Genomic DNA, 16,092 nt, shown 5'->3' with positions numbered 1-16,092 from the left:
TCACTTCTGAGGAGAAGCTTTAAGAGTCAGTGAGCAACTCAATCCTCCACTCCACCCTCCACCCGGCCAGGACCACTGGCAAAGCTCCAGATGGAGGCTACTGAATCAGCTTCAGTGGCAGAGTGGTGCTCCCTGGCAAAGGAGCATTGCCTTCAGGTTTGCTTGTTACGGTAGCGGAGCCCAGCATATGCTGACTAGTACAGAGGGCCTTATAAGGATGGAGACTTTGGGAAAAGGAATTCTGTGAGCTGCACATTTACCACTTACTTCTTCTTTGGTAGTCTGCCGCAGTCCAACAGCAGGGCCCATATCTGATGCGTCCCTGCCATGGCTATCCACAGAATGTCATCTCCTGGGGCCTCTGAACCTTTTTGAAAATAAACAGTAATTATTACATACATATCTGGTTAACACAAACACTCCCAATTGTTGCAGAAACTTAAGGGAAGATAGTAGCATGCTTATAAATCATCTGACAGAAGAAAATAAAAATATTTGCAATACTTTAAGTCGTTGTGGAAAAATTTCCATTTTCCTTGTGAAAGGTTTACTTTAAACTTATAAATTTACCTGAAAACTCCAAAGTATTCTTAATAGCAGTATGTCTCCCTGCATCTCTGGGCACAATGTTTTTAAACATTTCTTATTCTACGTGACAGAAGAAATAGGTTGACATATACTCTTCAAAGAAACTCTGGCAGTCAAGTATCTAAATTACATGCCTCAGGAACAGTTATTTGAACAATTTCTCATGAAAGAACTATATCTTTTAATAGTTTAAGAAATGCATAGTTCCACCACAGCTTTTACTCTTAGACTGACATCACCACTGCTATCTAAAAATCTACTGTTCATTCGTTGGGAAACTTTTCCAGAGATACAGCTGACATGTGATAAGGCTAAGAGTACAATATAGCTATTTTTCTAAAATTAATAATTTTGTTTTTTAAAACATATTAAAACTTATTACAATGTGACAAGGCTCTATTTCTCAAATTAATTCTATTTTTAAAATATTTCATTATTTTACTTTAAGCTCTATTCTGAGGCTACTTTTACATGTAATTGAGACATATTAACTAAAATAATATGGTCAGACATATCTTAATGCTAAAAGAAATATCTAGGTAAGGCTATTTTATTTGTACTTCCTTTAACTTCAAGTAGTCGTGTTCTGAAGAAATTTTTCTTTCTTAACGTCTATTACTTTCAAGTATCTTTCAACTTAACAACAACAAAAATAATGCTGATGGCCAATAAGTTGTGGCTGCTATGTGTTAAGCGCTGTACAGAGATTACCACTTAAATTTTTTTAAAAGCCCCAGGAGACAGGTAGTATTACTATGCCCATTTTTACAGGCCCTTTAGAGAGGGCAGGTAACTTGCCAGGATCACAGAGCCATTAAATGAAGGAACCAGAATCTGAACCCAGGCAATCCCACAGAAAAATCTATTTCAAATGTTGCCTCTTTCTCTGTGTTAAGTGCTATCATATGAAATCTAAAGGAAAATAGTTTATTTCGATTTAATTTTTCACAAAGGCAAATTGTATTAAACATGACAAAGGCATCCATATATTCCGGGGACTGAGTCTCTGCTTAATCACTTTATGACTAGATCAAAAGCTTTTCATAATTACATTCTTTTTATTTTGCCCCTGCCAAGTGAAGACAAAGCTTGAAGGTGACCTTCTATAAGCTAGAAGAGAGCTCTCACCAGAAACTAATCATGCTGGCACTTTGACCTTGGACTTCTAACCTCCAGAACTGTGAGAAAGTAAAATCCTGTTGTTTAAGCCACACAGTCTGTGGCATTTTGTTATGGCAGCCTGAGCCAAGACATTCCCCCGAGAATAAAAATAAGACAAGGAGATCTGCTATCGACACTTATTTAGCATCATATGAAGGTCCTAATTTGTACAAGTAAGAAAAAGAAGCGAAAAGCATAAAGATTAGAAATAAAAATGTAATCATTAGAAGACGACCTGGGTTTAAAGCCTCTCTGCTTTGTCAAAGGAGAACTGAGTTGGTGTACATGTGACTGAAAGACCAAATCAGGTCTCCACTACTTACTTCTCCAAACAGGCCAGTCTAGTTCAACTAGGGTCTATTTTATGAGGCCAAAGCTTCGTCGTAGTATTAGTGTCGTAGTATTAGTGCGAGCATCTGTTTGGTCTTGGCCTCTGTTACTTAGCTCCTATGAGAAAGTAGTAGAAGCAGAGGTGGAATCAGGTCAGGATTCAGGTGCTTATGGGTCTACATGGCAACTGACGGGGATGTTAACGATGACATGGGGTGTGGTGGTGAAAATGATAACCAGTGAGAACACTTCCTATGTTGAAGGCACTGAGCTAGGAAGCACTTTACACAGATTATTTCTTTTAGCATTAACAAGTCTTATTAACATCACCTCCATTTTATAAAGAACTGAAATTTAAATAATTTGTTGGTATCCATACCATTAAACCTGGAATAAAAACCCACTAGTGAGTTTAATTCCAGATTGGTGTTCTGATCATAACGAAGGAACTCCAGAAGTGAGCCTGTGCTCTTCTGGACAACACTCTGCTTGGCCTGTTCTCTTTTCCCTCCCTTCCGCTCTTGCTCCATGACTTAGCTTTGGCTTCATGTACCCAAGTGCATTTTAATGTGTGATCAGAAAGAGAGGTCTGATTAAATGCAACCATGCCTTTCTACTCCAGAATGTGCGGCGAGGCTCACTCCTGCCCTTCTCTCCCTGTAGACCATGGAAGAGCCTATGGCCAAATAATCTCTTTCAAGTACTTTTCCCAGTCCCTTGCCTTTCCATTTTTGGGTTGGTTCAGCTTATCAACCTATCTTTGTGACTTTTATCAGGAGACTCTCATAGAAAACGATAATCACAAACGCTTACATAGTACTCTCTATGTGCCAGGCACTGTTCTGAGTGTTCTACACACACACACACACACACAAACAATATGGCCACACCTGTGGTATATGAAATTTCCTGGCCCAGGGATTGAACCCAAGCTGCAGCTGCGGCAAAACCAGATCCTTTAACCCATTGTGCTGGGCTGGGGATCAAACTCACACCTCTGCAGCTGGATTATTATTAATAAACCCACTGTGCCACAGAGGGAACTCCAGCTTTCCAAATATTCTCATAGTTCTCACAATAAGCCTCTGAGGTTGGTATTACTAGTACCTCCAATTTAGACGAGGAACTTGAAGCATCAAAAGGTTGAGTGGCCTGTCCAAAGTCATACAACTACTGAGATAGGAAACTAATTAGAACCCAAGTGGTCTAGTCCCAGAGTCCAGGCTCATTGCTTCCTTGCTATACTGCCACTCAAGAAGTTTCTACCCTGTAATCATTTCAATGAGGGCTAAAGAGTTTGTTCTTGCAAATAAAATGAGAGTTAAAAAAGGGCAGGGTAAAATAAATAAATAAACTAAGTAATTAATTTTTTAAAAGGGCAGGGTATAGTCTGGCATTTATATTGTCTATCAAACTAATAAGAATCATATTAATAATTTATACTGTTCATCCCAGATTTTGTCTCTTTGTCTTCTTAGGGCAGCACCCGCGGCATATGGAGGTTCCCAGGCTAGGTTGAATTGGAACTATAGCCAGAGCCACAGCAATGATGGATCTGAGCTACACCTGTGACCTACACCACAGCTCATGGCAATGCTGGATCCCCAACCCACTGAGCGAGGCCAGGGATTGAACCTGCATCCTCACAGATACTACTTGGGTTTGTTAACCGCTGAGCCACGATAGGAACCCCCATCCTAGATTTTGAAATCTTAAGCATATAATTGTATCACCAAGAATGGTTACTAGTTCCTTTGAACAAGAATGTGGCAATCATGAACATTTCAATTTTTTTTTTTCTTTTCCTTTTTTGGCCACCCTGTGGCATATGCAATTCCAGGGCCAAGGATCAGATCTGAACAGCAGTTGTGACCCATACCACAGCTGTGGCAATGCTGGATCCTTTAACCCACTGTGCCAGGCTGGGGATCAAACCTGCATCCTGGCACTGTAGAGATGCCATCAGTCCCACTGCACCACAGCGTGAACTTCTCAATTTTAAATTAAATGTCTACTTAGCATCACTGTCTTTCAACAGTGACAAATTTAAAAAATTATTATTATTATTTTGCTTTTTAGGGCCACACCTGTGGCATATAGAGGTTCCCAGACTAGGGATCGAATCAGAGCTGTAGCTGCTGGTCTACACCAGAGTCACAGCAACACAGGATCTGAGCCCCATCTGCAACCTAAACCAGAGCTCACGGCAATGCTGGATCCTTGACCCACTGAGCAAGGCCAGAGATCAAACCTGTGTCCTCATGGATGCTGTCAGATTCATTAACCGCTGAGCCATGACAGGAACTCTTATAAATTAAAAATTTTAAAAAAGGACAATGCCAAAAGCTAAAAAGGTTTTGGGAGTTAAGAACTTTTAAAGGCAACCCTCCTATAATTACCAATAAGGATTAGTGAAACAGTTTTAGAAAATAGGAACAAAATCAGCAAATGAAATATGAAAATTTTACCTGCAGTTGAGCTTTTTAAAATTTTGTTATTTTAAGCAACTATGATCAAACTAGATCCCAATGACTAAAACCCTCTTAATGGCATCTGTGAAACGGTCCTTTAGTGTAAATAGTTTTTTCTACAGTTTCTAAATCTCCCCCCATGAAGCAAAGCCTTAAGCCACTGGGAAAAGGTAACAAGTCCATCACTTCCCTGCATGGGAAAGGACCAATTATAACTGGAGGAAGGGGAGAGGAAAAAAAGTCTCTCTACCTCTGGGGAAGGGGCAAGGGTCTTTGGCCAAAGACCTCATACTGACACCAAGTAGAGATTTCCTGCTGCTGAGGGAGAAGCAGGAAATGCTTCAAAACCACTCACAGATACAAGACACTGTTTAGCGGCCAGATTAAAGGGAAAGGATCAAAGAAAAAGCTTGTTTCATGGAGGGCCAAGCACACCAGCTTTTCTAAGACTGAGGCTGACCAAAACAACAGAGAACAGTCCCTTAGCCCCAAGGCAACCTAGTACAGAAGACAGCAGCAGTCTAGCCTTGGGGAGCTGCAAGAGTGTGGCTTGGCTGTGCAAGGTGACTGAAAGCTGAGCATGGGGTACCAACACTGAGAAAAAGCCTCCAGCATCCAGGCCCCCATGCTTAAGTAATAAAGGAATAGGAAAGCCATGGTGAACTGACGGAACTCAGGGTAATGATAAAATCCAGATCCAGCCCATCTTTTGACTACATTGATTCAATCTCCTATAATCTCCCATTAATAATGACATACATACTATTGATCTCAGCCTCTATAGTTCCACACAAGATGACTGGAATTTGACAAAAAATGAGAAGACGTACAGAAAAGTAAGCAAAAATCTCCCAAACCAAATAAAAAACAAACAAACAAACACCTCTCAACAGAAAAATCAACAGGAACTGACTTGGAGATGACCCAACATTTGGATCTATGACATGGACTTTGAACTCATTACTCACTATGGTAAAGAATCTAGAGAAAGATGGCCAACATAACTAAATAGATAGAGATTTCATCTATCTGCTGAAATTCCCTAAGAAATAGTAAAATGGAAATACTATTAAAAAAGAATATCATCATAAATGAAAAGTTCCTTCAATAGGCTCATCAGTTGACTAGATGCAGCTCAGGAAACAATGATCCTAAAGTTACAGAAAATACACAATTGAAACATAGAGAAAAAAGGATGAAATAAAACAAACCACAATATGTAAGAACTGGTGAACATCAGAATCTAACATATGAATAACTGAAACCTCAAAAAGAAGAAAAAACAGAAAAAATATTTGAAAAGATAATGGTTGAGAATTTTTCCAAATGATGAAGGACATCAAACCACAGACTCGAGAAATTCTAGGATAACTCCTAAACATATCAAACTGCTGAAAACCAAAGAGAAAATCTTAAAGGCAGCCAGAGAAAAGATACACTTTTTATACAAAGGAACTAGAAATAGAATTAAATCAGACCTCTTGTTTAAAACTGCGTAAGCTATAATACAATAGAATGACATCTTTAAAATATCCAAGAAAAATAAAGTTGATCCAGATTTATACATGGAGTAAATATCTTTCAAAAATGAATGCTAATTACTTTCTCCACCTCCAAAAAAAAAAAGCTAAGAGAAATCAGTGTTGGCAGATGCAAAAAATGTTAAAGTTCTTTAAGACAGAAGCAAAATTATTCAAAAAGGACAATTTTAAAAAAAACAGCAACTTTGGGAAAGTTTCTGGCAGTTTTTTTTTTTTTTATATCACATATATACTTATTATACGACCTAGCAATTTCAATTCTAACCATTTGCCCAAGAGAAAATAAATATATAAATCCACATAAAAACCAGTACACAAACACTTACAGGCTTTAATTATAGTTGTCACAGAGACAGATAAAATGCTTATCAACTAGTGAATAAACAAACTGGTACAGCCATACAATGGAATACTACTCATCAATAAAAAAAGAAATGCTGATAGATGCAACAACATGGATGAATCTCAAAAGATTATGGTAAGTGAAAGAAACCAGACATAAAAGACTATACTGACGAACAAGAAACGGATCACTGTTGCCAGTGGATGGAGTGGGTGGTGGAGGTGGCGGGAGGGAGGCTGAACAGAATGAGAGAACTTTTAGGGGTTATGAAAATATTCTGTATCTTGATTGTAGCAATAGTTATGACTCTATACATTTGTTGAAATTCACATTAGAACTTACACCTAATAAGAATAAATGTTACTTTCTACAAATTACTACCTCATCAATCTGACTTAACTGTATAAACACCAAGTCAATGTGATAAGCTATTCAGATATAAAAACACAACTATTTTTGTTTTGTTAAAATAAAAACACACTAGTTACATTATATAAAGTTTATATCTCAAAATATCTGTATCAGATTATCTTTAGAGAATTTTTTATGGTATTTTATAGCATATTAACAGAAGTCAGAGAAGCATATTATCTAAGTTGTAGATTTACAAGACCAGCATACTAAATAGTTGGATTTTGATCATTAAAGGCTGTATAAGAACAGCCTAACTTCTAACTAGGGAAATGCTGATTAGAGGGCCAAGGAAGGTTAATGGGATTCATACACACTATCCTTTCTGTAAATGGTTTTCAATCAGGTAAAGTCTTAAGTACTTAAGAGTCTAGCAGGGGTTTTGACCTTTATGATTAAAAAAAAAAAATTCTCAGGTTATTGTCTGGCATGAGTGGAGTCAGCACAGACTTGATATGCATTTTAGAAAGATGGCAATGTTTCTGCTGAAAAAATGAATTCATTGGTGTTATTTTATTTTTAGTGCATTATAAAGTTCTGACCATATTTACAGTAATAAAAAATAAAGATGAAGATTACTCTCATAAAAATAATTTTATGTTAATTATTTTCATGCTTTTTAATCACTAATGGCATAATTAGGTTAAATATTCAGGTACTTTTAAAAATATAAACACATACATATTTACATATTACATAAAATAATCAGAGGTATTTCAAGTCCCTTTCCTTAATCTCTTCTTGAAATATGTTATGCATTACCTAAGTCTCTTGGTGGGCTATATATTCAACTGTATATTTGTCTTTGCTATTTTTCATTCTCTTTATTTGAACTATTTTGTTTCCTTTTAAGGTTTAATTTTTAATTAAACATACTATGAGTGGGTGTTTTTATATAAAGTTTAAATAATAACCAAACATCCATGTGCACACTACCTAGCTCCAGAAAAGGGAATATTATTTGAAAACTCCTGCATCTATGAGGATCCTCCTCCTCTTCCCAGAAGTGACCGACCACCAGTCTAAAAATCTGTGCTTTTCATTTTCTTTGATTTTTTAATTTACCATGTCTGGATGGACATCTCAATGTATAATTAGTCTTACTTGCTATTAAACATTCTATAAAAGAAATCATATTTTAAGCCTCTTCTGTAACTTGCTTTTTCTACTCAACAGATTTCCTGATACTTGTCCACGCTCTAGATGTAGCTGTGGTCCACTGTGTGCACTGTGGAACAGCTGAATATATGAAGATATCAAATACTGAATCTATTCTTTGTGTTTTGCTCCTGACAATTCTATCTTCTCTCATATTCCTATGATAGAATTTCAGAAATATCTATGATTCTTAAAGTACTAAAGAACTAGAGTGTCTATAAGAACAATTCTCAACCACAGTCCCCTTCAAGCTGCATTTAATCCTACATATGCTTAAGCCAGTTATACAATTATATAATTTAAATATAAGAACCAATTCAATACGAATGTAAAAAGGAAGCTGTTTCTCTGAAAACAAAGTTGAATACTTTGAAAGACTCAAGAAAGGCAAATAGCTAATACAAATGATTGGTGAATTAGATGTAGAAAAACAATTGGATGTTTTCTTAGGCTAATCTCTCAAGTCAATAGAAATAAAAGTAAAAATAAACAAATGGGACCTAATCAAATTCATAAGCTTTTGTACAGCAAAAGAAATCATGAACAAAAGGAAAAGACACCATGTGGAATGGGAGAAAATATCTGCAAATAATGTGACCGACAAGGGCTTAATTTCCAAATTATACAAACAGTTCATATAACTCAACAACAACAACAACAAATCCAACTGAGAAATGGGTAGATGATATAAATAGACATTTCTGCAAAGAAGACATATGGATGGCCAATAGGCACATGAAAAGATTTCAACATGGCTAGTTAGAGAAATGTAAGTCAAAATTACAATGAGGTACTACCTCACACCAGTTGGAATGTCCATCATTAAAAAGAATACAAACAACAAATGCTAGAACCTTCCTATACTGTTGGTGAGAATGTAAGCTGGTAAAGTCACTATGGAAAATAGTATGGCAATTCTTCAAAAAACTTAAAATAGAGTTGCCATGTGATCCAGCAATCCCACTCCTAGGCATGCATCTGGACAAAACTATAATTCAAAAAGATATTCACCCCTACGTACACAGCAGCACTATTCAAAACAGCCAAGACATGGACACAACCTAAGTGTCCAATGGCAGAGGAATGAATAAAGAAGATGTGGGGTACGTACGTACACACGTACACACACACACACACAATGCAATACACACACAAAGCAAGAGGGCTTGCAGGAACCAGTGCTGCTCCCCCTGCCACAAAAGCAATCCCATGAACCATGAACCACTGCCAACTCACAGACCTCATTCCTTGCAGCCATCCAGCTCCAGGGAAGGTAGCGTAATACCACAGCTTCCATCACAAGCTCTGGATATTAGTGAACCACTACCACCCTTGAGAACTCCAAGACTAGGCACCAACTGCTGCATCTACATACCTGCCATCAAGGGAACAATAATTACAGAAAGTTAGACATTATGAGACAACAAAGAAATAGCTATCAGATAAACGAATAAGACAAAATCACAGAAAAACAACTAAATGAAGAGGGGTTAGGTAATTTACCTGAAAAAGAATTCAGAGTGATGATAGTAAAGATGATACAGCATCTTGGGAAAAAATGGAGGCACAGACAGAAAAGTTACAAGAAATATTTAGCAAAGAGCTAGAAGACCTAAAGAACAGGCCAACTAAGATGGATAGCACAATATCTGAAATGAAAAATGCATTAGAAGGAATCACCAGCAGGATAATGGAGGCAGAAGAATGAATAGGTAACGTGGAAGACAGAGTGGTGGAAATCTCAACCACAGGAAAAAATAAAGAAAAAAGAATGAAAAGATTGGAGGAGAGCCTAAGAAATCTCTGGAACAACATTAAACATATCAACATTCATATCATAGGGGTTCCAGAGGGAGAAGAGAGAAAGGGCCAGAGAAAATATTTGAAGAGATTATATTTGGGAAGAAAACTTCCCAAATATGAGAAAGGAAGCACTTACTAGAGTTGAGGGAGCACAGAGAATCCCACACAGGACGAACCCAAGGAGAAACACAGCAAGACACACACTAATCAAGCTGACAAAAAATAAATACAAATAAATAATATTAAAAGCCACAAGGGAAAAGCAACAAATAACATACAAGGGAATCCCCCCATAAAGATAACAGTTGATCTTTCAGCAGAAACTGCAATCTAGAAGGGAGTGGAAAGATATATTTAAGGTAATGAACAGGAAGAATCTAGAACCACAAATATAATACCCAGCAAGGCTCTAATTCATATTTGATGTAGAGATTAAAAGCTTTCCAGGGAGTTCACATTATGGCTCAGTGGTAAAGAACCAGACTAGCATCCATGAGGACGTGGGTTCACTCCCTAATCTCACTCGGTGGATTAAGGATCCAGCATTGTCGTGAGCTGTGGTGCAGGTCGCAGACGTGGCTCAGACCCCATGCTGCTGTGGTGTAGGCCAGCAGCTGCATTTCCAATTCGACCCCTGGCTTGGGAACTTCCATATGCCATGGGTGTGGCCCTAAAAAGACCAAAAAAAAAAGAAAAAGAAAAAAAAGAAAAAAAACCTTTCCAGACAAGCAAAAGCTAAGAGGATTCAGCACCTCCAAACCAGCTCTACAACAACAGTAAAGGAAGTTCTCTAGGCAGAAAAGCAAAAGCTACAATTAGAAACAAGAAAATTTCAAATGAGAAAACTCACTGGTAAAGACAAAGACAATACAAAGGCAGAAAACCATGCACTGACAAATATGATATCAAAAATAACAAACATGAGAAGATAAGACATTGAAAATAAGTGAACTGCAACCCAAAACAATTCTGTACACACATCTGGTTATATAAAAATCTCATAGGAACCACAAACCAAAGAACTATAATGGACTAAAGTAACAAAATGGCAATAAACACATAGTTAGCCATAATTGCACTGAATGTAAATGGATTAAATACTCCAAGCAAAAGACACAGACTGGCTGAATAGATTGGGAAACAAGACTCATATATATGCTGTTTACAAGAGAGCCACTCCAGTCCTAAGGACACATATAGACTGAAAGTGAGGGGACAGAAGAAAATATTACATGCAAATGGAAATCAAAGAAAATCGGGAGTAGCAATACTCATATCAGATGAAACAGACTTTAAATTAAAGAAAGTCACAAGAGACAAAGAAGGATGCTACATAATGATCAAAGGATCTACCCAAGAAGAAGATATAACAATTGTAAACACACGTGCACCTAACACTGCAGCACCTCTATATATAAGGCAACTGCTGACAGTCATAAAAAGAGAAATCAACAGCAACACAATAATAGTAGAGGACTTTAAAACCCCACTTACAGCAATGGACAGATCATCTAGCCAGAAAATCAACAAGGAAACACAGGCCTTAACTGACACAACAGACCAGATAGATTTAACTGATATTTATAGAACATTCCACCCCAAAGCAGCAGAATATACTTTTTTCTCAAGGGCACATGGAACATTCTCTGGGATAGATCACGTCTTGGGCCACAGATCAAGCCTTGGTAAATTTTAAAAAGTTGAAATTATTTCAAGCATTTTTTCCAACCACAATGCTATGAGTCTAGAAATCAACTACAAGCAAAACAAAACAAAACAAAAGCAAAAAAACCACAAACTCCTGAACTGAACAACAAAGGATCACTGAACAACAAAGGATCACTGAAGAAATCAAAGAGGAAATCAAAAGATTCTTAGAGACAAATGACAACAAAGATACAAAAATTCAAAACCTCTGGGACACAGAAAATGCAGCTGAGAGGGAAGTTTATAGCAATACAATCTTACCTCGGGAAGCAAGAAAAAGCTCAAATAAACAACCTAACCTTACACCTAAACCAACAAAGAACAAAGCCCCAAATTTGCAGACAGAAAGAAATCATAATGATCAAAGCAGAAATAAATGAAACAAAGAAAACAATAGAGAAGATTAATTAAACTAAAAGTTGGTTCTTTGAAAAAAAATCAACAAAATTGATAAATCCTTAGTCAGACTCACCAAGAAAAAAAGGGAGAGGGTTCAAATCAATAAAATTAGAAATGAAAAAGAAATTAGAACTGACTCCACAGAAATACAAAGGATCATAAGAGACTGCTATAAACAACTATATGCCAATAAAATGGACAACCTAGAAGAAATGGACAGATTCTTACAAAAGTACAACTTACCAAGACTGAACCAAGAAGAAACTGAAAATATGAACAGACCAATCAAAAGTACCGAAATTGAAAATGTGATTAAAAACCTTCCAAAAAACAAAAGTCCAGAACTTGATGGCTACACAGGCAATTATATCAAACATTCAGAGAAGAGTCAACACCTATTCTTCTGAAATTCTTTCAAAAAACAGCAGAGGAAGGAATACTCCCAAGTTCATTCTATGAGGCGACCATCACCCTGATACCAAAACCAGACAAGGATACCAAAAAAAAAAAAAAAAAAATTACAGACCAATATCTTGATGAATATAGATGCAAAAACTCTCAACAAAATACTAGCAAACTAATCGAAATATATATTAAAAGGATCATACACCATGATCAAGTGGATTTATCCCATGGATGCCAGGATTCTTCAATATCTGCGAATCAATCAATGTGATACACCACATCAACAAACTGAAAAATAAAAATCATATGATCATCTCAATAGATGCAGAAAAGGCTTTTGACAAAATTCAACACCTTTTTCTGCTAAAAACTCTCCAGAGAGTGGGCACAGAGGGAACCTACCTCGAATAACAGAAATCATATATGAAAAACCCACAGCTAATATCATTCTCAATGGTGAAAAACTGAAAACATTCCCACTAAGATCAGGAACAGGACAAGGATGTCCACTTTCACCACTATTCAACATAGTTTTGGAAGTCCTAGCCAAGGCAACCAGAGAAAAAAAAGAAATAAAAAGAATCCAAATTGGAAAAGAAGAAATAAAACTATCACTGTTTACAGATGACATGACACTAATACTTAGAAAACCCTAAAAACAGTACTAGAAAACTGTTAGAACTCATCAATGAATTTGGCAAAGTTGCAGGATACAAAATTAATGCACAGAAATAGACTGCATTTCTATATACTAACAATGAAAGATCAGAAAGAGAAATCAGAGAAACCATCCCATTTACCATCACATCAAAAAGAATAAAATACCTAGGAATAAACCTACCTAAAGAGACAAAACACTTGGAGTTCCCACAGTGGCTCAGCAGTTAACGAATCTGACTAGCATCCATGAGGACAAAGGCTTGATCCCTGGCCTTGCTCAGTGGGCTAAGGATCTGGCGGTGCCGTGAGCTGTGGTGTAGGGTAAAGATGCAGCTCAGATCCTGCAATGCTGTGGCTGTGGCATAGGCTGGCTGCTACAACTCCAATTCAACCCCTAGCCTGGGAACCTCCATATGCTGCAGGTATGGCCCTAAAAAGCAAAAAAAAAAAAAAAGACAGAGAGAGACCAAACACTTATCTGAAAACTATAAGAGGTTGATGAAATAAATCAGAGATGGAAAGATATACCATGCTGTTGGATTAGAAGAATCAATATTGTCAGAATGACTATACTACCCAGGACAATTTACAGATTCAGTGCAATCCCTATCAAATTACCAAGGACATTCTTCATAGAACTAGAACAGAATATTTTAAAATTTGTAATGGAAACACAGGAGAACCCAAATAGCCAAAGCAATACTTAAAAAGAAAAATGGAAATGGAGGAATCAACCTTCGTGATGCCAGACAATACTTCAAAACTACAGTTATCAAAACAATATGGTACTGGCACAAAAACAGAAATACAGATCGATGAAATGAGACAGAAAGCCCAGAAATAAACCCAAGCACCTATGGTCAACTAATCTACGACAAAGGAGGCAAGAACATACAGTGGAAGAAAGATAGTCTCTTCAATAAATGGTGCTGCGAAAACTGGAAAGCTGCATGCAAAGGAATGAAATTAGAATGCCAGACACTAAAATAAACTCACAATGGACTAAAGACCTAAATATAAGTCCAGATACTATTAAACGTCTAGAGGAAAACACAGGCAGAACACTCTTCAACATAAATCACAGCAACATCTTTTTTGATCCATCTCATGACAATAAAGACACAAATAAACCAATGGGACCTAATTAAACTCAAAAGCTTTTGTACAGCAAAGGAAACCATTAAAAAAAAAAAAAAAAGAAAGAAAGAAAAGACAATCCACAGAATGGGAGAAAATCTTCGCAAATGATGCAACAGGCAAGGGAAGGGCTTTGTCTCCAAAATGTACAATTCATACAACTCAACAACAAAAAACCAACAACCCATTTGAAAAATGGGCAGAAGACCTAAATAGACATTTCTCCAAAGAAGACATACAGATGGCCAATAGGCACATGAAAAAAATGCTCAACATCACTGATTATTAGAGAAATGCAAGTCAAAACTACAGGAAGGTACCATCTCCTACCAGAAGGGCCATCATTAACAAGTCAACAAATAAATTCTGGAGAGGGTGTGAAGAAAATAGTACCCTCCTTCACTGTTGGTGGGAATGTAAACTGGTACAACTACTATGGAAAACAGTATGGAGGTACCTCAAAAAACTAAATATAGAACTACCATATGATCCAGGAATCCCACTCCTGGGCATATATCCAGATGAAACTTTATTGAAAAAGATACATGCATCCCTATGTTCATTGTAGTGGTATTCACCATAGCCAAGACATGGGAAACAACCTAAATGTCCACTGACAAATGAATGGATTAAGAAGATGTGGTACATATATACAACAGAATACTACTCAGGCATAAAAAAGACAAATTAATGCCATTTGCAGCAACATGGATAGAACTAGGGATTCTCATTCTAAATGAAGTAAGCCAGAAAGAAAAAGACAAATACCATATGTATGATATCATTGTGGAATCTAAAATATGGCACAGATGATCCTATCCACAAAACAGAAACAGATCAAAGCCAAAGAAAGCAGTCTTGTGGTTCCAAGGGGACAGGGGAGAGTGAGTGGGACGGACAGGCAGTTTCAGGCAGTTCAACGTTTTTGGATGCAAATTGTTATATTCGGAATGTATGAGCAATGGAGCCCTAGTGTACAGCACAGAGAATCATGTCTGACTAGGTTACTTTGCTGTATGACTGAAATTGAAGAAACACTCTAAATCAACTATAATAAAAAATTTTTTAAAAATTAAAGATATGTTATATAGAAACAACAAACTATTAGCCATAAAAAAGAATGAAATTCTGCCATTTGCAGCAACATGGATGAACCTAATGAATATAGTACTTACTGAAATAAGTCAAACAGAAGAAAACAAATACTATGTATCACTTTTATGTAGAATCTAAAAAATAATTCAAACAAATGTATATGAAAGACAGAAACAGATACAGACACAATACACACTTCTGGTTGCCAAAGGGGAGAAGGGAGAGGTGAGGAATGAATAGGGATATGAAGTTAACAGATAAAACTACCATGTATAAAACAACAAGGATATACTGCATAGCACAGGGAATTATAGCCATTATGTAATAATCTATAATGGAGTATAATCTTAAATAACGCTAAATCACTATGCTGTACATCTGAAATGAATACATTGTAAATCAGCTATACTTTAAATAAAGTCAGAGATAAGATTAAAAAAAGAAAAAGAAAGATAATTGGAAAGAATAGGTTTAAAAAATTTCAACCTTCAGATTTCTTTGCAGGTGTTTTAAAAATTCTCATCACAGTTTAAGGAAAGCAAAACAGTACAATTTGGTATAAAACTGTCAGGAGACACATGAAGAAAAGACTCTGACATAACATCAAAAGATGGGTTAAAAAGTGCTCGTTTAGTTCTTAAAAATAATTCTTAAATTAAAAATAAAGCATTTATTATAGTTCTATGATTCTAATATTTAACAGATTTTTTTCTATATGGATCAATTATCTAACCAATCATTTCAGTAAAAGATTCTACTGGATTTATTTGCTTCTACTTTTATTTCACAAAGTATTCAGACAGTTTACAAGGAAATAAATAAGATGAAATTTTAAATAAGAAAACTGAAGCAAATAGACAAATAGGTAGAAAAGATGTGGCCA

The 16,092-nt window shown here is 36.4% G+C and overlaps 1 protein-coding gene across 4 annotated transcripts in view; it reads right to left on the bottom strand.

The window, feature by feature from the left end:
* NHLRC2 (NHL repeat containing 2) overlaps positions 1–16,092 on the bottom strand; it is an 80,076-nt gene that overhangs the window by 24,043 nt on the left and 39,941 nt on the right. For 3 of the 4 annotated variants that reach the window (XR_307818.4, NM_001243561.1, XM_084992894.1), the window contains 1 exon segment: positions 268–367. Coding sequence is in view for 3 of the 4 variants with exons in the window: in NM_001243561.1 (NP_001230490.1) it covers positions 268–367 (100 nt within the window). In the remaining variant the exon portion in view is untranslated. 4 annotated transcript variants of the gene reach the window in all.

This window comes from Sus scrofa, chromosome 14, assembly GCF_054392235.1.
Source record: "Sus scrofa isolate SSC_HxYL_T2T_F1_AM1 chromosome 14, Sscrofa_HxYL_maternal_Yorkshire_Landrace_v2.0, whole genome shotgun sequence".
Taxonomy (NCBI): domain Eukaryota; kingdom Metazoa; phylum Chordata; class Mammalia; order Artiodactyla; family Suidae; genus Sus; species Sus scrofa.
Note: the sequence above shows the minus strand (reverse complement) of the source record. Positions and strands in the feature narration are given on the sequence as shown.